This window comes from Neolamprologus brichardi, chromosome 11, assembly GCF_056152115.1.
Source record: "Neolamprologus brichardi isolate AB-2024 chromosome 11, ASM5615211v1, whole genome shotgun sequence".
In the NCBI taxonomy this organism is placed as follows: domain Eukaryota; kingdom Metazoa; phylum Chordata; class Actinopteri; order Cichliformes; family Cichlidae; genus Neolamprologus; species Neolamprologus brichardi.
The window spans coordinates 14,074,427-14,101,060 of NC_142114.1; the positions used below are offsets into that span (position 1 = coordinate 14,074,427).

General features: G+C 41.7%; 1 protein-coding gene across 2 annotated transcripts; it reads right to left on the bottom strand.

Annotated features, from left to right (window-relative positions):
• Positions 1 to 880: 880 nt before the first annotated feature.
• On the bottom strand, positions 881 to 25,982 carry nkd2b (NKD inhibitor of WNT signaling pathway 2b). Of its 2 annotated transcripts, none has more exons than XM_035912320.2 (10): positions 25,720 to 25,982; positions 25,567 to 25,593; positions 25,357 to 25,448; positions 5,328 to 5,388; positions 4,710 to 4,837; positions 3,208 to 3,303; positions 2,739 to 2,880; positions 2,433 to 2,490; positions 2,207 to 2,328; positions 881 to 2,067 (listed from the first exon to the last, which is right to left on the bottom strand). In XM_035912320.2, the coding sequence occupies exons 1-10, from the start codon at positions 25,742 to 25,744 to the stop codon at positions 1,451 to 1,453; spliced, it is 1,368 nt and encodes a 455-aa protein (XP_035768213.2). In that variant the 5' UTR covers positions 25,745 to 25,982; the 3' UTR covers positions 881 to 1,450. The 2 variants fall into 2 exon arrangements, with proteins under 2 accessions (XP_035768213.2, XP_006801437.2); XM_006801374.3 differs by having other exon boundaries at positions 2,207 to 2,331.
• Positions 25,983 to 26,634: the final 652 nt, after the last annotated feature.

Below are 26,634 nucleotides of genomic sequence, written 5' to 3' on the forward strand. Positions count from 1 at the left end.
CTTGTGATACTTAACACAAAACCCACACACAATATAGGACATTGATTTTTTTCCTTGACTAAATTACTTCAATTAGTCAGATTACTAAATTATTTCCAATAATTTCTATTAAATTTCCTATTAAATTGTTTCTTGTAATAATAATGAGCATGGTTGGTTTAAATCAGGGATCTCAAATTCATAAGTTATGTGGGCCAGACCACAAAGTCCCTTTTCTGTCAGTGTGAAGTTTAACTCAACATTTAATCCCAGAGATTTCTTAATATAAGAAAATGAAGTGCACTTTCAACAGTTCAACATCTCAGTTTGACTTTTTTTTCTCCTTCTTTCTCTTTTTAATTAACCTATCCAGTCCAGCAGTTGTAACAAGCAGTCTTTCTACATGAAAGACAGAAATTTCTATAGTAGATAGTGATAAATCAGAACTTTTTATGTCTTTTAGTTGTTTATTGTTTTTTGTTGTAATATTGAACGGCCAAGGGGAGATCTTTACCAGTAGGAAAAGCTGTAAAACTTATGAAAATACAATTAAAAGTGAGGAACTTATACCCTTTTCCACATTTTGGAATTTTCCAAGCTGTCCAAGGAGCTGGATTAGAGTCTTTGGCAGACTGACTCCAGTCACCGGGCCTTATGTTTGACATCCTTGGTTTAAATGGTTTAAATTTAAAATAAAAAAAAGTCTTTCCTCTTTCTGTCCACACTTGCAGCAGACACATTCTCATCAAGCGTTACAAGGATAAATAAACAGACGTCCCCTGCAATAATATAAATGAACTATATAATGTTTATTAAAATATATAAAAGACAAAATACATATATGCATTATATCCATGATGAAATATGCATATAGAGTATAATAATTATACAGTAAAATGTGTTTACATATATATATTTTTTTATACATATACCAAGATATTTTTGCATTAAAACTGGCAGTGGTGATTTCATATTCCCCCTCCCCCCCAAAAAAAGGAAACCCCTCGGTCCACAGCAGGCCTCCGAGAGGAAATAACCCTCTGAAAAGCTTGAGAGCAGCAGCACCTTTACACCTGAGATCCATGTTTTGGAAAGGTCTCGCACAGAACAATACAACAATTCTGACAAATAGCTTCCATGAAGTATAATCAACAGCTTCAGGAAAGGAGGGGTGTTACATCAAAAGTCATCCTCTTTTATACTGGTACCATCCCGGCAGAAAATCTACAAATAACACTCACAGTGTGGCACACGATATCATCCTTGTGGTGCAGCATTATCTGTCACCAAGCCACATGCCCCCCTGGTACATCGAATCTCGGGATTTAACTGTTTAGCTTTCAGGAAGGAAATTAAAAGATCCTGGGCAGAAGAGTGAGACCCTCCCATGGGATGACATTTAGTCCTTGTGACTGGTGTGGTTGGCTGTGGTTGGTCCTGTACAGTTTCAGTCACTGCACGCTGAAAGCGGTCATGTCTGGTGGTAATGGTGGTAGTGGTGATGGTGGTGGTGTTCGTGATGATGGTGGTGCTCATGGCGCTGGACCACAGGAACCACAAAGCCAGGGCTTCCAGGAGGGACAGACACCTGCTCTCTCTCCAGGCCTGGCAGTACAGAGGGTACTGGGGGTGGCTGCTGGGGGTGGGACTGACTTGGCAGAGGGGTTTTGGATGGGGATAGCGCCTCACGGCCTTTGGCCCTCAGGCGTTTACTGTGGCTGTATTGCAAAGGATGCTGGTGGTGGCCGGAGCTTTGGGCTTGGTGTGGCAAGTGGTAGACATCCTGACCTCCATGAGCTGCTGCGCTGCCGCTGTGGAGCACCGTCTGCAGAGGAGGGTGGTGGCCATGACATTTAGTGGCTTTACCACTTCCGCTTCCCCCATTGTTGCCTCCGCTACCCTTGGAGGTTCCTTTAGGGGACTTGACGAACTGTGCACCTTTGCTTCGAGACTCGGTAGGATTGTAGCTATCACTGATGACCTGTGAGCGGCGCTGGTGTGCAACTTGGACTTCTGGTTCCTGGGAGCGCGAGCGGCTCTGCGAGCTGCGAGCATGAGCCTCCTGTGGAGGAAAGACAGGGGTGGTTCCTGACAGACAGGGCGGAGACAGAAATTAGCGTAGAACAGCTAAATTAAAGCTTCTGTAAATAAAATTACAATTTTGTTTCTCTACCCTCAACTTGCAAACAAGAAGGCTGCACGAAAACACATCAGAAAAGACATTTACCTTCAAATCTGGAGGTGTAGTTCTCTATACCAGCCAGGTCAAGGTAGTGATTCCTCCTCTCTGTGTTCTCATCCACACAGTAATGTTGACCCTCAGTGGCTGGTGGCTCATTACTCTGCCCTCTACTGTTGTAAATAAGCATGTGGGTGCGTTAAGAAATAAATAGCTAACGCTCAAGTCAAGTCAACACAGTGTACACAGGAAAGGTTTTAAAACAAGTGCTGACCTGATGTAGGACGATAGCCTCTTGTCGGCTGAACGACCCTCCTCTTGGTGACAGCGCTCTGATGAGGGAAGAGATCAATAGTTCAGACAAGGGAAAACTATCTTTCCCATAGATTTGCCATATCTGTAAGCTGCTATGTATAAATCATAAGCCAAGCGCTGTAAATGTTTGTATGGTTACACGTGAAACACTGGCCACATTTGTTGCTTCTGTTGCAGAAAATAATTCTAATAATGATAATTGTAATGATGTAATTAAGAGTATTGTTACAACGATAATCTAAGTTATAATGCTGGTGCCATCTACCTGCCCCCGTTTCTCTTCTGTGGCTTCTGGGCTCTGGAGTGACAGTCAGTTTGACACGCAGAGTCTTGCTCTTGTTATGACAGGACTGATTCACAGAGGCATCCACCACATCATAGATGGTGTGCATCAAACTCGACATGTCCTACAGTGACAGATAAAACACTTTTAATACAGTTTCTAGTGCTGTCGTCTGACAGAATAACATGTAAAAGGACAGACTATGAATAGTAAGAAGACACATGACACATGTAGAAGGCTCAGACAAGCACAACACAAAGGTAACATGATGCGAAGTAGCAGTGATCTCAACTCTGAATCTCAAAACACGTATAAGGTGCTTGGAATTTATAAAATATGAAACCAAAACAAAGTATCTTGTTTGTTTATTGATATAAAATTAGTTGCCAATAAATGAATAAATATATTTAGAGGTATGCTCATCAGTAAGTGTCGCTATGTTGTCACATACCTCTTTAGTAACTTTTCCACTGTTGTCAAAGTCATAAAGAGTGAAGATCCACTCCTGGCGGTTGTCATCCTCCACAGAAACATCACACTCCAAATCCTGAGAATACAAACATTTAAATTTTTAGCAATTGGTTGGCTTTAATCTCCATGTTTTTACCAATCCTAAGCATAGTAAGAGCACTGCATGCTCACTACTGCATGTCTGCAGTGTGCCAAAGAGAAAACACAGCAGCATTAATCACTGTGGTCAGTAAGTCCTTCAGCTATGACCTCTTTTAAGTCCTTCAACTTTCTACAGATGAGTCAAAAAAAAACAAGTGTGGCCACCTTTCGGAGTTACCACTTTTTTTTAACCAACTTGAAGTCAGAAGTATCAGGTAACATGTTCATAAATGGAAAAATAAACATCTGGAGTATAGAGCCTGCAGCGGTGGAGATGGAGAGCTGACACAGTGTGAATGGGCACGTGCATTTACAAGAGATGAGACCTCAGGGAAAGACAAAGCTCTTTATGGTTTCATGAAATAACCTCGGCTCACGTAACCAGTGGTGATCACCAAAGGGCAAATCCAAGCAGTTCTTTAAAACATGCAGGTCTAAACATTACAATATATTTATTGGTCCCTAAATTCAATCAGGATATGGTCTGGAGTGGTGTAAACCTACAGACAGATGTTCTGCCCACATGGAGAAGGCATGCTGCGGCAGTTTGAGCAGAGGCTACCTATCATCCATTTACTGCCTGCAGTAGACGTTTAAATAGCTTTTACTCACTAAAACACACAACTGGTTTACTGCTTTTGGATCTTAGCATATGGCTTTTTATTTCTAACCAGGAAAAAAAAGTGTCATATGAGGCAACACTGACTCAGTGTTATATGCACTCGTTTAAAATGGTGTCTGAAGCTGTACGTGGCTTAGGCTGGAACGCCACAGTCCTGCTCTCATTAAAAAACCCAATGTCAGTCAAATTTATCCCAGTTATGTCCGTACACTAACCCACTCCTGCGCACATACTTTGTGATAAACATCTGAACTGTTGTGTATTTGTAAACGTAATCACATTACGTGGTTGAAGTGTGGTAAGTGTGGGTATGTACGGTGGACTTGAGAGGTCAAGCGGACTGCAACTTAGGAAAACACCAGCAAATGCTGCAAAAGCACACAAAACACAACGCAGGTTTTTCTGGGGACACAATAATGTGACGGGCCAGCTGGAGAAGTCACAGAAACCGAAATATTCAAAGGCTTGCAGAGGATTCATCGATGTTGTGTGGGAGAAAAAGATGCAAAGTATTATGTGTTTTAGTCACATGATTCATATAATACTATAGATACATGCTTGCTATTAGCCGTTACTGTTAGCTTGGGGCTTCTCCTGCAGTTATGTCATGTTATTGTGTCCCCAGAAATAATTGTGCTTCTTTTTGTAAATTTCTCTTTATTTATTTTGGGGGTTTTTTTATGGTTAACCACAACACAGTAATGTCATAGTGTACATACATCCAGGCTGATACGCTTCTTCCCCGAAGCTTTGGTTGCGTCTCTAAGTGTCTCCCTCTCGCCTTCTTCTGAGTGCAGGTACTGCAGGTAGCTTTCACAGCCCTCAGCCTTCTCTGGAGGCAGAACCACTGTTAACACAAGAAGACGCATTTCAGTTAGACACAGACACACTGATTTCATTTCATTTCAAACATCCTTTTTAATCGGAAACCCTCACAAGCCTTTATCCTTTTTGTCTGGCTACAAGGTGTCTAAGCACGACTGCTTTTTCATTCCAAGGAAAATAGTGTTTCTTTTATGCTATGCATTTGCCTTAACCTACGAAATGAAGCTAAAGATCTGCGCTCTAATTGATGGCTTTTAACTGTTCCAGATGTAATTAAGGAAAGCTTTTAAGATCTGCACGTGATACAAGGCTTATTCTTACTAGTTTTATTACAGACGTTTATTTTGTAGAGGTGCTGTGCTTAGTCCACGTAGCTTGATATGCTTTAATCAAAGCCATTAAAACCCAGCTCACTGCACGTTTTGCAAAAAATCACATCCAAAGAAATCTTGTGGAAAACTTGTAGTTTGACCACAAGCCAAATCAATTGAAGCACATCCTTCTCCACTTACCCTCTAGGGGACAGTGTTGATCTGCGAACTGTCCTTCCTTCAGCTCACCATTTGGAAACTCCTGTGACAAGGAAACAAATTAGACGAGAGAGAGGGAGAGGAGGAGGAGGAGGGAGAGAGAGATGTAAGTGAATCTACAGTTCAGACCACAGACACAGAGAAACAAACAGTTCCAGCTAAAGCATTTCCTACTCAGATGAACGGGAGAGGGCTGGAGGCTCCAGCGCAGCCAAACACTTTGAACATCTGCATGCTTATTGTGTTTCACTGTCTGGGACACAGCAGGCCCAGCCACAGCCAAGCTTTCAAGATTCCTCCAACCCCTTCAAACAGATCCCTCACATCCATCAAAAAAAGACAAAAAAAAACCCCACCATGATGCACTTCATCATCTGAGCACTCTCTCTCTCTCAGCCAACCTGTTTATTCTCATCCTGCTTGACGCGACATCCACCGAGAAGCATTTGATGGCAGCTCTGAGTTTAGGAAAAAAAAAAAGTTTTGTCGTATTTCTCACTTGCGACTCGGCTCAGAGACGTTTGGTTTATGTAAAATAAACTTCACGGTGAGGTCTCAGCAACAGTTATTTTGAATGGGGAATAATTACCAGATGGAAATTTCCATGCAGATAGGATGGGACTGATTAAATGCAAAACTCTATAGCCATAAAACAAAAGCAGGGGAAAGGAGGGATGCATTAAACAGAACCACAATGCATTCATAAGCATCCTATATATGTTCAGGCACACTGAGGCAAAGGCAGCAGGGTCTCCATGCACACACACACACACACAGCTAATCTTTAATTGCAATTGGATTGTGGAAACAATGAAAATTAAGCACAGCACAGGCCCTAAACCACAAGTATTTAAACAACAAATGATTCATCTTATTTACGTCATTCTCAGTACTCTAAGCTGTTCCACACACACTTTGAAATAAAATCACACCAGATTGAATCAAGGAGGCCCACTGAAATGAGGCAAATAAAAAACAGATAGATGCTAGAAAACAAAAGAACTCCATGTACCTTCAGCTGAACTGAGGCTTGAGCGGGAGTCTGAACATCTGCATGCGTTTAGGTGAACGAGCCCCCCCACCCTTTCCTCTCCCTTCCCCTTCCCCTCTTTCTGAGAGTAATCACAGCACCAGGGCCTGTGGTTCTATTTAACAATCTCCAAGCCTATGATTATTCCTCACTTCAGAGCATGATACCTCCAGCCTGTAATCTGGTCCTGACCTTCACCGCTAAAGGGGGAGCCCATTGAGTCGCAGGGTCAAGGCTTGGATACCCCTTGCAAATTGGCCACAGGAGACACTGAGAAAAAACAGCAAAAAAGAATAGGAGTTGAGCCTCGGGGTGGGGGAAGAAAGGGAGGCAGGAGGTGAGGAGAAAGAAAGAAAGAAAGAAAGAGGAAAGCGGGTGCAAAGGAGAAGAGAGGAGAAAGATAAGAGAAGCGAGAAAGCAGATAAGCGTTGAGGTAAAGGAGGAAGCAGTTTGGGAGATAGTGCCTATCTGTTGCTTACTCCAGTCTCTGGGAGCTCTGGGGGAGGGACGGAGGTGGATTTTTAGAGGCTCTGGAAGGCTTCTTTGAGAGGTGGAGACAACTGATACCAATCCCTGGGCACCAAACAAGAAGGACTCTTTAATCATCAAAAGCACACACTGGAAACAAAGCGTATATGTATCCATAGACAAAAAACAAAACAGTTTCCATCTTTTGTGGTTTCTGCAGCCAAGTTGTTGTTTCCTCTCTGCACTGGATGCTTTTATCTCTCCTCTCTGTGCTCAGTCCCATAATGAAGGCCAGTATGTAAGGAAGAGGGAGTTCACACAGAGACACTGTTCTGCAGCTCAGGGGAACATCAAAGACAACCACCGATTCCTCCCATCCTCATCCCCATGAGGGTGCGAAGCAAGGTATGAGCACCTCCAAATGATTCAGCCTTAAATCCAATGAAACTAAATTAATCAACCAGCTGGTCTTTAATTAAAAATCACATATTGGGACGCATCTCGCTGAGTGCAAAATGAGGGAACCAGCGGGGCTTGTGTTGAGCACATGGCTCCCCTGACTACCACCACCACCATGCTCATTACATCTATGGGGGGAGCTAATCAGAGAGCAGGCTGGGGCCGACCGCAGTCTGCAGTTTAACGTCCAAACACATGGCATCTCTATCCACATCGCCCACAGTGTCGGGCTCAAATCTGCCCACCACATGTGTAATTAACTGCTTTCTGGCATCTAGCAGCTCTCATTCTTTCACTATCAGATCACAAACTGCTCTGCGGCCTGTGGAAATCTGTTAGCATTTTGGAGCAAAGTGTTCCTCGTTTTTCTACCAGTGGTGTACACCTGAAATCCTTGAAGTGTGTCGCATTGGGTATGGAGGAAAAAAAAATACTAAAAAAAGCCAACACTGCATGTGCAGAACAGGCACTTCAACAGGAATGACAGGGAAATGATAAGGTATCAGATCTCAGTTTTCTTTAAAAAATGCATTGGAAAAAAAGCAGCGACAGTGTTCCATGTAAACAGATTCTGTCTCCCAGACACCTTGACATAAGAGACAGAAAGAAAGGTGTGTGATGTTTGTTCCTGTTTAATGCAGCAGTTCTGCCAAGCTTCCCTAAAGCCTCAGCCTACTGCCAGACTTTTATGTGGGATAGGGTAACCAGGGGATGCTTTCATAGCTCCCTACCAGGTGACATCAGACATCCCCCAGCAGCCCCTCTCTCACTCCCTCTCTCTCTCTCTTGCAGCCTGCCTACCACCCATCCTCCCACTGGAAAACAGTGCACATCTTTGTTCTCACATCACTCCCTCTAGCTCACCCCCTAAATATAAGTGCACACACTTCTTTTAGTCAATTCTTTAAACCATATGATGCACAACTGCTTTTGAAAACTGCGTCTTAAAAAACACGAGGCTAACATGATTTTTTTTTTTTTACTCAGTTCCTCTCTCCTCCGGGTATTCTATATGGAAACTCGATCTGATGTCTGCATGTGTATCCAAGTATAAACATATGGAAAAATACAAAACAGGATACAGTCTGTTTCCTCATGTATTTTTGAAGTTGTGTGGTTTTCTGAAATCCTCCAGATTTTTTTTTTTAAAATATGAAAATATAATTGGAATAAAAGTTCTCTATGACATTCACAGTTTGTGGAAACACAAAGTCACCTCGAACTGACACAGAAAGGCTTCATAGCCATCAGCCAGCCAACATTCCTGCTATTAATTGGAGATGACTGCTGGGTTCTCCGCTAATGAAAATGTGGACCGAGTAGAATCAAAATAAAGACGGGAGCAGCAGCTTGTAAACAAAGTGGATTTTCTTATGCATACCGGAGGATGAAACTAGAGGAGTGTGGGGCCATTGAGAAATAAAAGCCCTCCATTCCTGAAGAAAACCAACCTGGCCTTGACTCAAAACCAGATGTGAGCGGTTTTACTGAAGAGAGGCAGAGTAAAAGAGGGGGGGGGGGGGGGGGGGGGGGGGGCGTTGTTCCTACAATAACGGGAGTTAAAAGACAACAGATCAGTTGCACAACTCCCTGCCTCGCAAGACAGTAAAAGAAAAATAAGTGTGTTACTTTTTTGATGGCTGGAACAAAAGGGTCATTTTCTTTTTTGTTTATCTGACCTCTGGTTTCAATCAAAGTCAGTGACATTATGCTGCTCAGAGTCAACAGAAGCATTTTACCACAGTTAGCATTGTTTATACTAATTTCAGCCTGCACGATAATTATCTTCAGGACCGCAGTATTTTTGCGTGCTAAAAACGAGCCAAAAACAACTGTTTGTTCTAAGTTTGAAATGAAAACACCATCTCATCAAGTTTCAGTTACCAGACGGCTAAAATTTGCCTTTGTCTACTAATTATCTATCAGCGTGCCCTGACATGTCTTTCTCTGGATGGAAATGAGATCAGAGCAGAATGCCATCCTGTCATCTGGACTAGCCCGGGCACAGATATGGCAGTTTCATGGTAGCGGGATGCTCTCCGAGGTCAAACAGGAGGCAGAACCTCTCCCTTGGCACAACATGAATCGCTGGGGCGAAGGCTCTTCTGTCCTACTATAACAACAGCTGTGGTGAGAGATGAGCATGCTTGCTTGTCTATGTAACAGCAGCATGTAAACCACTGAAAGTCACCCACTCCCCTTCAATCAGGATATACTATCTCTTAAACTCTCCCCTCCTCACCCCACCGCTGATCTTTCTCTCGCTTTGATTGTGACCTGGTGGATGGCATAAACAAAGATTAGCATCATTGGCTGGCCACCCTGCATCTGTCACCAGCGCTGTAATCAGCTTGCCTTCATTAAAGTGAGCTTTGATAGGAGACTGATGTAATGGAGTGCCCTTCTCTCAGCTGTCACACAGGCAGCTACCGTAGGGACTTGGAAACCATGTGCTTCATACCAGTGACTCGATCAGTCTTACAGATCTGGGCTAGGCAAATGTACTAAATAGTATTCATAGTAGATCACGACACTGTTCATGTAATTGATCAGAGAAAACATAATGTGGCTATGATGGTTCAATATGTCCAACACACAAAAAAGTTGCCACCGCGCACATTCTCACTGCACCCTCAGAGCAGAACTCGGCATTACAACACTGACAGACTCTGCATTGCCATCTTCTTCTTTTAACAGCCACAAGTAATGCTGCTTCATAGTTTTGTGAGTAAAGACTTAAATATTTTGTGTCTAAAGTCTGGGTCAAGGGTAAAGTCTTTACCCCCGTTTGGACTGTTAAAAAATTAGGAGACTCATTCATTTAAACCAAGCAGAACATTAAGTTTGTACCATAATGCTTTCCCAAAGATTTAAGGAGTCTTCAGGAATAGTTCTACAGCTTCTTGAAGGACATTTAATCCTCATCACTGGATGTTGGCTGTCTTTTCTTCTGTTCTCAGTCAAAATGATCCCACACTGTTTCAGAAATGTTGAGGTGCAGGCTTTGGGGAGGCCAATCCATGACTGATAGTGTTATATTGTGTGTTTTTTATCCAGTTATGTTTTTACTGGACTGGCAACATATTTGACATAATCATCTTGAAAAATGAAGCTGTTTCCCAATCAAATGTTTTTTAGATGTTACTGTATGGTGAATCAAAATCTGATGATACTTTTATATGTTCATAAGTTTTATATATTCATAAGTTACACTTTAACACCACTCATTGAAATACAGTCAAAAACCATGCCAGAGCCTCCACCGTGTTTTACAGATGGCTGTAGACACTCACTGTTGAATGACTGACTGAACCACAAATTTTACATTTGGAGTCATCTCTCCATAACACCCATTGCCACTGATATTCAGTGAAGTTCTTGTGTGATTCGGCATATCTTAGCCTCTTCTCCCCATTTCCCCTTCTTAAGGGGCTTCTTGACACCCACCCTTCTACTGAGACCATTTCTGATGAGGCTTCAGTGAACAGTAGGTGGATAAACTGAAGGGCATCTCACAGGTCCCATGCCAGGTATTTTTTTTTTGAATTGTTAAAGGACATGACTTTCAAACATTGTTAATCTGCTATAGTTAGCTTTTGGGTCTTATACATTTTGAAGACACGCTACACACCATGCAGAGGTATGCCAAGTTTTCAGCTAATAGTTCATGCAAATCACCTTATGTCTGTGTCTGCCTATCTTATGTCTTCCAAGCTTTTTTATTTTGGGCTTTTTTCTTTTGTAGATTAAATTAAGGAATTCAGAATAAATTTTATGTTTCTAGAACAGTGGTTCTTAACCTTGTTGGAGGTACTGAACCCCACCAGTTTCATATGCGCATTCACTGAACCCCTCTTTAGTGAAAAATAAAATATGATTTTTTTCAAATTCAAGACATAGATATGTTTTTTATTGGTGCACAAAATGAGCCGTGCATGTCACGGTGGAGGCTCTGCCGAACCCCTGAGACCGACTCACCGAACCCCTAGGGTTCAATCGAACCCAGGTTAAGAACCACTGTTCTAGAACATGCTGCTAGTAGGCAAGTCCCTAAAAATTCAATTTAAAACTGGTTCTTTGCCTATGTGTAGACACAACACTGGTTCATCCCTTGAGTTAGGTGCCTTTTTCATAAAAACAAATTCATAAACATTTCTCTCAAAATACTCAGGTATAAGGACTAGACCAAAAATAAGTAAAAAAAAACCAAAAACAGACATTTTAAAGCCAGAAAAATTTTGAAAGATCTTCAGAAAGCCTGCAGAACTATTGCTCAAGACAACTTTAAAAAATGACAACAAAGTCCAGTGACTTAAAAGCAAAGTGGAAAGAAATAAGGGGTGGCTCAAGACTTTTGCACATTGCTGTAATTAAGACTTTTGTTGTTTGTTGAGGACAGATATTCAAACCAGCTTCGCCTACTGTGTTAAACATATGAAATCCAGGGCTGGAGCACTCTTCATGACCAATTAATTGTGCTTCTTGTTAAAATTTTCCCTGACCTTAAGATGATCTAGTTCTCATATTAAAGTGGGGATATTTTTAATAAAACAATCAAAGGAATCATTCATCTTTTTCATCTTTTACTTTGCAGCACCAGATATTAAGAACACACATAAACAAGACAGAGAACACACAGCAAGCAATATTTTGAGCATATACGCACAGCCTGACAAACAAGAAAACAAGAAGGAAGGGAGTTCACAAGGCACCGGCATATCAAAGTCAGCGTAGGACTCAAACAGGATGTTCCTGTGTTTCTGGCCTCCATGTGAAATTCTGTAAGCTCCTGCACAGGCCCCTGGCTCTTAAGCTCGGCCAATGGGGAGCTCGTCCAGGCCGATAAAGCTGAGAGGATTTGTTCCACATTCCACAGGCCCTTTAAAAAAACACAGAGGATCTCAGAATGCCAGGTTGTGGGTGAGGCAACTGGGACGCCAATACCATTATGGTCCAAAGGTAGCTACTCCATGCAAGTGTCCAGCTGAGCTTGAAACCAGCTGCAATGATCTCATGTATCCAGGGGTTTACTACATCAGCAATTCAGACCGATTGTCTGTCAGTTACAGTGAACAAGTGAGCATGTCTCCGTCTTGTCTGCTTATTGTGGGCATTAAAAACACCTCAACACAATCACTCTCATCCGTAAGAGTGCTTTTTGTGTACTGTACACCGTGTCAGGTTTCCAGCTGTCTGTCTAGCAGTGAGATGTCAGTTGTAATAGCTCTCACCTGTGAGATAACCACCGACACACTGTTTTCGCTGCTCATTTTGCTAAGCTGCAAGAGATTTGAGTCATAGCATTGAAAACCAGACCCAGCAGTTCATAGGGGTGAGGCTCTGCGGCTGGAGGCTGGTGGAGCTACAGGCGTTACAATGCTCCTGTGGGTGACTGAGAAATGTAAACAAATCATGTTGGGTAAGGACAGCTGCACACCAGTGGGTAAGAGCAGCAACACTGCTTTACATGTAGCATGTCTCTCAACCTGTTTCGTCTGACGCACTCCCTCAGCTGTAACAGTCAAGCTCAAGTGCATCTTCATCACCACCCATCAGGTCTCAAAAATGGATTACAAAATAAGTGTTACGTGGATACTCTTATAGAATGTAGTGTTTATAGGTATTTGAACAATGTATTTAATCCGACAGTTTTAATCACGTATTTTAACTATTTATTAATTAGTAATGCTCAGTGCTTTTACCGTTTAGACTATCGCCTTTTTATGTTTAACTTTTGACTGCTATTGCAACTGTTTTTCTGTTCATTCATCTCTACTTTTATTCAACTGTACTCTGGTAACATGTTGGTTTAGTCCACAAATTGCAAAAAAACTGTTATGCTGGGAGAAAATTAGTTATACACAACCAGCCTACATTGAATCAGCTCTGGGTTAGGTTGCTAGATCAGAAATTTGCTGGACACAGGAATGAAGACTTCTAACACTTACCATAATGTCCAGTATGGAATATATTATGGACCACGGTGTTCCATAGACTGCATGTTATGTACTTAGCACTATGTAATATACAAATAAAACACTACAATTTCAATGACAGAAACTGCAGCACGAATGTGATTATTGGTCAGATAATTGAATTAAAAATGCTTCAAAAGGGACCAACACCACAAACACAGTCAAGAGGTCCAGTTTACTAAGTCGAATTAGGAGGTTAAGGTCTAGCAGACATATAGTAGCCTAACTGGTACCCACTTGACACTCAAAGTCACTTAAAAGTGGGCAATAAAAAAACCTCAGGCACCTGTATTTTTTGGCACTACACCATTTGAGTTCTGTGCAGATTTGCTGACTATTTTTCAGTCACTCTCAAATACAGCAGCCAGTGACAAAAGATGTTGTGGCTCTCCTGCTGTTATTATAAAAGCTTGTGGTGTGGTAGATGAGCCGTCTGCTGGTTTCCTGTATGGGTCTTCCAACCAGTTGGTTAAAGGTCAAAACCAAAAATTTCCAGTCCAGCAGTTACTTATTCCGATGTATTTCAATGTAACTTACAAAGAAAAGTACAGATGGATATGAGTAACCACAAAAAGAAGAGCTTATGGAGTCATGACCAATCGATTCTTAACACATCATTTTGGAAGGCGTATATGGCAAACAGAGACGAAGGACTGTTGTAGTGTATTATCAGTGCATCAAAACCCCAGGGAGATTCCGGCTTGCAGGTAAGAGACAGTCAGAATCCTGAGCAAAACGCAACAAATGAGGGAAGAAGAAGGCGGAGCCTCTAAAAACCCATCTGCTATAGTCTAACCTAACTACTCTACAGACACATTTGCCAAACCGCAGGTTCTAGGCGACACCACTTATTTGCATAATTGGTACTGTGCTCTTTACTGTGAGATATTTAAGGCTTGAGGCCCTCCTGTTCTCTGCAAAAACGTCCTGGCTTTGCAGACTGTGGTACAGTTTTTGACACTAAATACAGTATCTTAATCTGACATGCTGAAAAAAGTAGCAGCAGCTTATTCATAGTGGATGCACCCCTTTTATCTCCTTTCTCTCTTTGCTGTTGTGTAACTCCCCCTGACTGTCCTGTACCGCTGTCTCCTCCAGCCAGCAGCGATTGCCAGTCTCAAAGACCACAAGAATTCTTGACACTGCAAGAACAGGCTTAAATCCAAGCTGTGAAGTTCCTCACAGGCCTGGAACTGGACAGGGGGTCATCCCAGGGTCAAAACCAAATGTTTTCCTGAGGATTCCTAAAAATACACTCCTGCTGGGCACAGGAAGCAAAGGAGACTCCATGATCTTGAGATGATGTGAAGGAAGTCCGGCTATGTGAAATGGACAATTGCCAGTAAGTCATTGGCTGTGATGCTAAGGCACGTGAGACGCAACCTCTTTTGAAAAAGAAGTAGAAAGTTGCAAGCTGAAGAGGAACAGATGAGATACTGAAAAGAGAAAGTAGCACATGGGCTAATTACTGATGCACCAAAATCATGCAAAGCTCATTCATATGTCTGTTGAATTATTCTCAAAGAAAATAATTGGTCAAAAAAAGTAAAAAGGATATGAGGGTATGCATGTGATGAATTGCTCTTGAAATCATAGCTACAAGACAAGAATATTAAAGCCTCCTGGTGCAAACCATGAATTATAATTTTTACTTGCAACACATCACAGAAATATGCCAAGTGCAGATTCTTAGACCACCATCAGCGAGACTTAACATCTGCACGTCTTCTTTTTGGACTCAGGCTGCCATGTGTGCACTTTAGTGACCTGACAGACTAGCTGTGTTTCTGAAACACTGTTCCCCAGTGTGAAATTCTGAAACGTAATTCATCCATGGCGCAAGCAGAGATCAAAAGGCTATGGTGCAGAGGGCAGCTTAGCTCAGCTCCACCTCCATCTCCAGCTTAGCTTTTTTGCTGCAGAGTGCACGAAAACTGGTGCTTTCATGGCCGTAATATTGGAAGGTCTACAGGGCCGCGGAGGAGCCTGCACTTAGCTTAGTGTTAGCTTCCTTGTGTATTCTTATCTTATCTCCGATATAAAGCTACAAGCCCGATGGAGTCTTGCTCTCTATCACGCAGCAAGTCCGAAGGCAGTCCACTTGAATCACTAAGTGGGACACTTAAAAGTCTGATAAAAGTTCTTTAAAGGGGATTTATGCTTCAAAAAGCAGAAGGGTGCTGATGTGCAATAACACCTTAAAAGCTATAAGATAATGAGGCGCTACCAGGATAGAGCAGCTCTAAAAAGCCTTGCAAGCATGTGACAGTGGGGGCAAAAGTTCAGGTGTTCTGATACACTGGCATTTTTTGAAATGATAGGATCAGTTGGGCCCCTATCAGCATGAAGAATTAAGAGCTGGTTATAAAGAAAGATCCTGCGGAGCAACTGCACGTGATATTTCTGATGTTTTCATGCATTTCCAAGTCTCCTGTTGAGATTCTTTTGCAACTTAACTCACTATATTTGGGCTTTTTTAATACTTGAGGAACACATTTTCTCATCACATTCTGCTACACGTGTAAGCTCTTCTGTAAAACTGTAAGACACAAAAGGCAATGAGCGGCAATATCGTGAAATGATATCAAGATTTAAGAAAGTGTGTTTTCTTTTAGATCTGCCTCCTGTGAGCAGATTGTGTCTCTGAAAAGCTCTCAGTGAGGAGGGGCAGGCATCTCATGGAGAACTGCTGTTTATTTGAAATGAGCCTTTAGGTAAACATGTTACATGGCACACAGGGCTCAGGTCAGCTTTTGAAGTGGACGGGCTCGGGAAAAAATGGGTGGGGGAAGAAAAGAAGGCTGCCTTCAGAGGAAATAAGAACAGAGGCCTCTTTCAGCAGCATTTCATCCTCTCCCTCCTGTTCTGTCACATATAGAAGGAGCACAAAAGGTGTGTGGGTATATAAGCAATGCATATTGTGAGAACCGCTGAGCTCTCATTTCTTCTGAACACATGAGCAGAATCATCCTGCAGTTTTTTGTTTTCATGTTTTGTTTTGTTTTTTTCAAAATTAAATTACCACCAATGACAAAAATAACCACTTCCTTTAAATGGGGACTCACTGAGGGTTTTGATGACGGGAACAGGTTTGGGTAACAAAAGCACGTTTGCAGCCATCCCCCATCGGAGAGGAATGCGTTGTGCAAAAGGAGGGCCAGGCCTGTGCTGTCTGCAGAGCCTGGATCCAAGCTTTGAAGCTGCTAGTGTGTTTCAACAGCTAACCACTTTCAGATGGGGCTGTGGCATTTTATGAGCTGAGTAATAGCGATACCTACACATGTGCAGGGTTGGGGTCCCAAAGAGGGGAAGGCTCAGCTCAGAGAGAGAGGAAGACTCCTCGGGGGTCTGGGTTAGGCTATGTTTGAAGAAAAAAAAAGAATAAGGATTTGGTAATCCCTATGTACAAATTGAAGACAGGAAGGTGGATAGTTTTAAAAATCTGTTCATCAGTGAGAACAGTTCTGCTATAAATTCCACCTTTTTCAAGTTACCTTGAACATCTTAATGAAACTTGAATGAACATGAAACAAAATCGTGGTGCTACCCAACGTAGCATGTGTAACACTGAGCATAATGCATTACTACAGTGCTTGATCTATGCATAAAGAATAAGCTCACCAGCATACTCTTGGTCTTTTTTGTTTTTTTGGATGGTTACAGGAAGCCAGGGTATGTGGCGTGTGTGGTGTTTCACTCTGAAGCCTCAAACCCAGCAGGGTGTCAGGTTCGTGAATGCGGTGCAAGGATGAAGTTTCGACACATTAAGCTGCGACCCTGAAGGATGTTTATACAAGAGCAACACAGAAATTGAAGGTAACAAGAGACAAAAGGAGGCGTACACTGCATCGCATCATGAAAGGTGTTAATCAGCCCAAAACTATTCAGCTACATTTTGTATAAATGCTCCCCTTTTTTTAATGCATCGATATTCCCACAACTCTGTATCTTGTGATGCCCATCTTAGTTCCCCCTATGATTATCTAACATAAAAGTCATCTCTAAATTTGATATGTATGTATTAGGACAATTTTCGACTGGCTGAATTTAATACATAACACACTTCTTCCCTAAAGAGTAATCTCCTGTCTTCTTTAAGCAAACAACCAAAACCTCCGACTTCCTTTGTGTCTTAAAACCTCAAACAAAACTAAATGTTGAAGAGTAGCAGATCTGGAGTGTCCTTTGTTAAGTTAAACACATATTCAGGAGCTTCTCACATCCTCCCCAAACGTATCTTGTGCACTACATTTAGCTAAATATGTAATTATAACAATGCAATCAATTAACAATGACAGAATACAATAACACTATGGGCAACCATAACTGAAAAAATATAATATTCCCCTGGTTGCTTTAAGGCTTGCGAAATGAAGTCCACTTGGAAAAGAACAGGGGTTTATGTGGAAACATACCTTACACACTAAAATGTAATAACCTTTGAGTCTCCCGGTGTTTTACTTGGCTTGGAGAGCACTAGATCAAACACACACTTGGATCCAGCAGCCTTTGCCAAAAATGTCAGCGCTAAGCACTGGATTCCAGCTTCAGGTATTTTCTTTCCCCTGGCAGGGATCGGGGGTAAAGACACCCACCAGCATTAACCCTCACCAGGGCTGCCCCAAACAGACACCAGCACACTACCCATGATGTAGTGGAGGCGAGGTCTCCCTGCTGTCATCGGTGACCACGCATTTCTAGCTCATTGAGTGTGAAGGAAAAACCTGTGCTTCTTTCAGAAAGGTGAGATTTTACTGTAATCCATTTGTGTAAATCTCTCATTAATATAATGAAGAGAAAGCACTGATGGTGTGGCTGAGATTTCACTAACCACAACAGTGCTTCTGTCCAAAAGTGTGAAGATAAACAATCCAATAATGAAGAAAATGAAATGATTGTAACTTCTTTTGTCTTAAAGAAAAATTTTATTATTTTTGATGCCATCAAATATAACCAGTGGGTAAAGCTGTGTGTGAAGCCTGCTTACAACTATTTATTATGTACTTATGGAAGCTGATTTAGGTATTTTGATGACACTATTTGTAAAGGTTTGCTCTTACTCATTCAGTGTGACTGTTTCTTAGCAACAAGGGTGGAAAAAAGAACATATACAATAGCTGAATAGTTTAATTATCACAACATGGTGACTTCCCAGACAAACATGAGTATTTCATGTGTTCATGTTTCATTCAAGTTGTTAGGTTAAGAAAAATCGCAAATATTTCTGGATGGCTTTTTTTTGCCTTTTTCCCGTCTTCCTGACACCCAACTGATCGCAGATCCTTGTGCCTGATTCTGCTGGAGGTATCTTCCTGTTAAAATGGAGTTTTTTCTTCCCACTGTTTTCAAGTGCTTGTTTACAAGGGGTCATCTAATTGTTGGGGTTTTCTCTGTGTTGTTGTAAGGTCTCTACCTTACAAAATGAAGCACCTTTAGCCAACTGTTTTTTGACAGTCTTAGACAGCTTAACACATAGTGAGAGACTTCTATTCTATGTTCACATTAGTGTAACGACAACTTAAGTGAGGTTATATTCACTTCACCTGCCTCTCCTCAGCAGACAGGGGAAGTTTGTTTTGCCAGCACACAGACAAAGCAGAATGGAAAAGACTTGACTCAGCTTGGTTTTCTGGATTGACTGTTAGATGGCAGTACCCAGTACCAGGTACCTTTTTAGTAGCTACTTGGCCAGGGTTCCAACTGAGCCGAGTCGAGCTGAATATGCAACATCAACAGACTGCACGCCACTGTGTGATTCACTGGATGAGTCATAAGAGTGACTCCTTCACAAGAATCAAACCTGTCATTTTTGAAACCCGACGACGAGGGAAACGGCTGCACACAAACCAGCACTGTGGTCCAGCAACAAGGTGCAGACATTTAGCATTGGTTTAGCAGCATGTATGCCATCGCCTTGATATCGTCCATTGTTGTGTCGTGCTTGTGTGGCATAAAAAGTATGTCAAGGGACTTTTGGGCTGTGTGTGTGGGCTATAATGACCTCACCCACATTGAAGTGGTACTCAGTTCTAATGGAAACCGAATAGAGCTGAGTTGAATAGCTGTTAGTGGAAAAGAGGCAAAAGGAAACCATGTTCCCTGAGTTCCCTGAGTAAATTCCTGTAATTAGCACAGTTGACCTAAGCAGTAGACCCAGCCATCCATCCATGCTCAACATGGATGATGCTATTTGTATGTTTTAACTTCACTCTTCTCCACAGCCGGCTGAGGGTTTAACAACAGTACAAGCAAGAGTAACCCACAGACCGGTCGTACCACATGTCTTTGACACTGCCCCCATCTGACAGCAGACGCTCTCTGTGGGCAGAAAGGCAGACTATAGCTGCTCACAGATTTCCAAACCACCACTAAACCACGATTTTCCCCATCATACTGTGTTGTGGTGTGGGAGGTCACAGCAGGGTCTATAGGATGATTTTGTTATCTTGCAGGGGATTTACAATTCCATGTTAAATGTACTCCGTAGGTACGGAGTAACCTTTGATTCCTCCTATGCGTTTCCAACTACTTCTGGAGAGACTTGCTAAAGAAGCCATACACAAAGAAGTGGTTAGGCTCTATCCACGTTTTTAAATGCAATAAAACAGGCATTGCGCTATATTGCCAGTGATGGATGAATGACTGTACCTTGCAAGGAGCAAAACAAATCCTGCTTTTCCTTGCGACTTTACTACTGGAAAGCAGTCAACTTGGAGTGTTGTCACCCGACTTCCAAAGTAAAGGGAACGCACCATAAATGCTGGCAACATCGGCCACTTGGTGTGGCTACCTCGTAGGCGCTACACAGATTCACCATAGAAGTATAACTCAGGTGTTAAACCCTAATGTCGTAATCTACACCATAACCTGGCGTGCACGTCCCTCGAAATGTATCCACATGTCACACTGACAGCCTGCACAGGTGTAAATACTGGTAATAACATTGGCCACTTGCATAGTCTATATATATTCAACATACATGAAGCAGTAGGGAGGGATTCAGGCTACTTTTTTTTCTGTTTTTAACACTACGTTAAGCAGGCTGAATGCTGAATATAAATTTATTGTTCGAACAAGATTGGTCATGGATGTACAGTAGATAAAGAGCTGGAATTCTAATAATGCAGAAGATGTATTAATGCATAGTTAAATGTGCCTTGGAGACTTAAGTGTTTTGAATGGTCAGCAAGACTAGAAAAGCTCCTTATAAATGTTAGTCATGTCCATAGAGAGACAAGAGTTTGATTTATCGTCGCAATAAAATCTACACAAATATTCCTTCAAGATTAAGGTGTTTTTTTGTGACTCCAAATCTGTTTGGTAAAATGCATTTTGAAAACTACCTACAGGAAGGATCTATAGGGGCCATTTTTAGTGCCAGTATCACCTAATAAGATTAATTTGGCTCTGGTTTGTGCTGACAGCGTGTAAATCAGTATGTAGCGTGTGTTTCTTTTTTTCTTTTGATGGCAATAAAGAGTTATTTTCATGAGCATTGGCCACAAGGGAATTACAGTAAAAGAGAGCAAACAAGTACTTCAGACAAATATCGTCAGAAAAATAAACATTCAATTTGCTAACAGTGTTGTAATGTCTTTCTCCATTAGACTCAGGCCACGCATGCCACTCTGTAGCCTTTTATTCGCTCACAAATATACAGACACACAGGCAAAGCCACGTGGGGGTGCACACCTATGCGCTCAGATATGAAAGAAAGTCTAAAACAAACACGTCGCACTTGTGAGAAGGGTCAGAGCCAAGCAGGTGATGATGTTTACACTGACAGAGGAGTGAATGTTCTGAGCAAATGGCAATCAGTGTTGGAAAAACCAAGAGAGTAGCTTGATTTACACGTTGAACACTTTTACAAGTTAATGTGGGAAGCAAGCTAAGATAAGATCAATGGTCCACTTCTGTCTCCCTAAAGAAAGCAGTGAAGAAGGCAGATGAGGCTCTCAATTACCCCCCTTCCCCCACTACCTTTAAAACCCTCAAATATCTCCCTTAAGAAAAAACAACACCCGTAAACTCTATTCCTCCTCCTTGTACTCTTTTCCTCTTCCCTCCCTGCCCCCCTTCCCACCACAGCCCCTCTCCCTGCTCCAGGATTTTTGCTGTACAAACCAGGAACAGATGTCTGCTGAGGCCGTGCTGAAAGACCCCGCTGTTCTGGATGCCAGCCACATGCTTTTCATTCAGAGATGAAGGCTCACAGCTCGCCTTCTTGTGAAGCCAATTTTTTAAAAAAAAAGAAAAGAAAAAGAAAGAAAAAAAAAAGACGGGGTGGAAAAAAACAAACTAAATGCCTTCAAGTCTCTTCAAAAGCACATATACAAGCACACCTTTTTTGTCTCCTCTCCACCATGTATTGTTCCCTGCTTGTGCCTCATTCTAGGATGTTTTTCTCTTCATTCGTGGACTTAGATGACGGAAAAGCAAAAGATAAAAAAGTCATGAGATGCTGCTGACAAAAATATTTCTTGAAAGAAGTCGAGGACTTCAGGAGCTGCACACACAAATGTATCCAGTATACTCACAGCCGAAGCAAAAGTGATCTCCCTTTTAAAAACTTGCCCCCGTGTGCCGAAAAATAAAGTGTTACTTAGTGTCATAGTCTTAAGATTACACAGATATCCCGGCCTCGGATCCAAATCAAATACTGCTAACTCAAAATTAACGTGGCGACTTGAAGATATACCCAAATGCCCAGCGGCAAAACTGTCCAAAGAAAACATCCATTTTGAGCAGGATCACCAAATGAGTATGTTATATAAGGGGAAAGTCTTATTCACGAATTCCGAATTGAATGTTAAAAAAACATTAGCTTACAATTAGTTTAGTGAGCTGCTTGGGAACTACGCTCTTAAACCTAATTTATTGTTGAGGGGTGAGCTCTATGTAACTCTCTGTAAGTCAAAATAAATTTGTGTCTCGGAGCTTTTGGCACATCGTTACATCCAGCTAATTCCTGACTGAGTCTTTTTCTTTTTTTAGCTTCAAGTGTGATATTATTAACCTTTCAAAGTGGCATAATAAAGCTCTTTGTTGTGGAGTTTAAGATGTTGACACACTCCTTCTTTGGAGGCCGCAGCTATGGGAAGTTTTGAGACAAAAGGTGGTGCTGAAAAGCTGAATTAGCCTGTCAATATTTGGGCATTCAAGCATGTGAGTTTGAAGCTCCAACGTGAAGCACAGTGTGTGTGTGAGAGAGAAACTGTGGATGTGTTGGTGTTCCTGGAAGCTTCACAGAGCTTGGAGGTACCTTACATATTTAACAAGTGCAGATTAGGGTAATTTATTATGTAGTGGGGTGGGTAACTTTTCCGCCAGGTTGTTCTCACATGTAATGATTGAACATCACACAAGGTGCTTCAAAAGAGAAAACTCATCGTGAACACCTGCACAGAAGTGTCAGTATCTTGACTGTAGGATGAGCAAAGTCATTGCGCTGAATCGCTCTCTCTTTGTCCCCTAATGCCGCACTTCAAGGAGACTATAGGATTACACTGAAGAAACGGTACAGCTGCAATCATGAATCATGGTTTGCAGTGATATCAATATTTAAACAGGTCTTTAAATCCTTTGATCCTTTCTTATTTCTTCCTGGAGCACGGCGATGCATTCGCACTTTGCCGGAGTTAAAAAAACAAAACAAAACAAAAAATCCTGCTTTATTGAAGAAATTCAGACTTACACAGACTGACGATGGGAACATGCATGTTATGGGGTTTTTGGTTTGTTTTTTTTTTCTTTCTGGTAGCACACTATCCCCCAGCCCATCCCCCAGGACGGGGAAAAGGGGAGGTGGGATAGAGGAGTGAGGGTTCGGAGCCTTCGCTGATATCAGAGCCCTTTTATAACTCCCAGTTCTGTGCTTTGAAGTCGCAGCCAGACAACTCAGGAATTCTACTCCCCCGTTTGACAATGAGGAGGGGGATGGTCAGAGCTCTGCCGTGTGTTTAGCCAATCTTCTCCTATATGAAATCATAAGGAATTTTCAACTGTCTCTGCAGCCCATCAGCCAGAATCGTGTGACGAAACTTCTATCTGGCATGAGGGTCATGTGCAAAAACACTGAGCTGGGGGGAAAAAAATGTATCTGCAATGAATCTAAAAAAAACTCCCAACAACTTCTAAACACATTAAATCATTATTGGTGTTTTTCTGTTTGCTCGGACCTGTTTAATCCAAACTCCAGACATCTAAGAAGCCATAATCCAATAATTACAAGTGGAAATGTGACAGAGTAATCCGATCCCAGTGAAGAATTAATTAGCAGAATGTGGGATCAAACAGGGAAATGGTGTGAGCGTCTGATAGCAGAGATAAATGTTATCTTTGAGGAAGCTCTGTCTTGTAGGTGGGGAAATTATAAAGCATTAAAAGGGTCTCCAGCGACATTTCATATCTTTACAGGAAAGTTGGTTTAGGCCCATTTTTTAGCAGCATGAATGGAGCTTCCACTTAATATGAGCAGGCAGTTGCATGCTCTATCTGGAATACAATACTGAAGTGAAACTCAAGATATGATCTAGTATAATTTTCATACCTGACTGTGGTTTATTTAGTAGTTTATATTCTGTATTCTGCAGTTAACTTTTTTTTTTTAGATTTATAAGCATACATGTTTATTTATACATCTACATCTACATATTATACATCTACAACATACACAAAAATATTAACTATCCAGTACTAATAAGTAACAAAAAAATTCTACTTTCCTAAACACAGCAGTTCAACAATCAAGGATATCCAATGGGAACAAAAACAGCAGCCACCAAAAAACAGTGATCGCTCACATCTCTATACAGAAATCGCCAAATCCTCAAGGAAGGTTTAGACGCCAAACTGTAACACAGAAAGGATGCAAATTGATTCTTTTAGTCACTTTCTGACATAAAATAACTACTACCAGATTACATTTTACCACAAAGACCCATTGAGACCATTATATGCAATGACTGTGCTTGAATCTATCCACCTTCTCAGTCCACATGGAGGTAGTTTCAAAGAAAGCATGAAAAGCAAAGGGTTTGCTAGTTACATGCTAACAGCCATCCAGTTTTGTGGTGTGATTGAGCCACTAATGCAACCAGCTAATAGCACAAATAAATCAGGGGTATGACTTTGATAGAAGTGAGGGAGGGAGCCACCTACTAATAAGTGCCAAGCTTATGCCTTTGGTGGTTTTCCTTCAGGGGAGTGTGAACTCAGCCTCCTCTGAAGCCGAGTAAAGTTCTCTTTAATTTGCCTTGAGTGGGTGGTTTATAGCCCTGATATAATCCATAACTCTTCCACTATTACAGCCACCTACCTCACAGATTGTCTGTGCCGCTGTGTGAACGTCTTGCAGTTTCTGTCTGAGAGCCTGAGACTCTCTAGTACCCCTCAAAAAGGTACGCCAATTGAAGTGATGTAATGTTATGCCACAGAGGGCTGCCCACTGGGAGCCGCGCTAGAATAGGAGGCACTGAAGAAAAAGACACAACCCGAGTCACGATGCCAGCAGCCACAAGAGCAAACTTTATATCCCTCAGTCTGAGAAATGACTACCTTTCCAACCAGCCTGTGTGTGTGTGTGTGTGTGTGTGTGTGTGTGTGTGTGTGTGTGTGTGTGTGTGTGTGTTTGGGTCTGAGTTGCTTTGCCAAGCCGCTTCACTCATGGCTGTCATAACCCATCCAGCAATGTTGGCAGGGGAATAACCGCTGCAGTGTTGTGCCAGAGCCAGACATGACAGAAAGAACAACAACCTACAACTCTGCGAGGACATCAGCATGTCTTCACACATGCCTGTGAATACAGTTTGCCTCCACTTAAGTCAAGAAGTTCTTAGATCAGCTTTCAGGGGAAAAAGAAATGTAACAGCTCTGAAGTGCCTCACAGACTCATCCCATCAGCAAATTCAAGCACACACAAAAACACCTGGCATGCTTCCCCCCCTCCACAATAATGACTTTTGTATAAACTGTCAAACATATATAATGAGCACGCAATCCACATCCTAAAATTTGAATCAATAGAAGATCAGCTTAGTTTTGAAGGAAGTAAGAAAATAATTAATAAGTGTAGTGTTACCTGCATGTTCTTCAGCTTTTGATCCGCCGCGCTGTACCTCTCACATTCCTCCATCCCTCTCCGGAGGAAGGCGTTCACCACAAAACTGTCTCCTGAGACGCGGAGAATACACAGCGATTAGCAGGTACAAATCTCAGGCTAGTCCTGCGGTTTATTAGACCGTTACCATTTACAAACCATTACGCAAAAATGATGTGCGTTTATCCTCACCTTCAGGGTTCTCTCTGCGCTTGCACGCTACGGATCACGACGCACGAGGATGTAAAAGAGACACTAGTTAGTTTTTTTAGGCTACAATATTCAAATTGTGTCATTTCGCTTTATTTTTATTTATTACTTTATATATGTATTTTGCTGTCTTACCGTGTTTTGACTGAAGTTTGCCCATTCTTTAAATCCCTCTTCCCTGGATCAGTAAATGTACTCCGAAATCCGCCACTTCTTACTCTACATGATCACATTGTTTTTAGTTTAGAAAGAAGAAAAGTCCAACTTCATCCAAAGGTGCGCACATATATCGCGCTATCATTGAAGCATTGCTTGTCAGCGATGAGATGATCTGATAAAAATCGCTAAAATGATCTGTAAGCGGCTCAGGGTGCGCTCGCAGTCTGGCTCCCAGCTTTACTCCCGTTCAACTGATGTGAAACTGCTTGAACGCAACAGAAACGGGAGAGCGGGGCGTCAAGCTTGCAGAAGAAGAGAGGGACACTTCTGGTGCAGGTTTTTACAAAATAAAACACACCATTGGTGCAAGTTGAACTCTGTTTGAAATAGATTTGATCTACCATGTACACACGTATGCGTGATAAGGTTTTTAAAATGGAAATGTTGCCTACTCTGATATTAGATAGGCTGGTGGTATTTCTTTTAATTGATTGGTGTTAGTTTATTGGTTTTTGTTGCTATAACTGGTTATCATTTATAATGATTAATATTTACAAGAGCTTATTATTCTTATTTATTATAGGCATAATAAAATGAAATTATCTCCAATACCCACCACCCTTTATCCAGGTCAAGTCACCCCCAACCCCCTCCCTAATTCAGACAAAACAGCTCTACAGATCACACCAAATCTCAGCTTGTGTTTTTGTTTTTTAATTTAAGACAGTATGCTATGATATTGCTTTTTTATTGGAAATGCTATTTATTCCACCACTGAATACAAAAAACTTGTGAGTTATTTCAAAATGTCATCTTGATAACGGAAAGTTTAAAGTTGCTTTCGAAGAAACACGTTCCATACACTTTGCATTTTGTATAATTTCTCCTTTC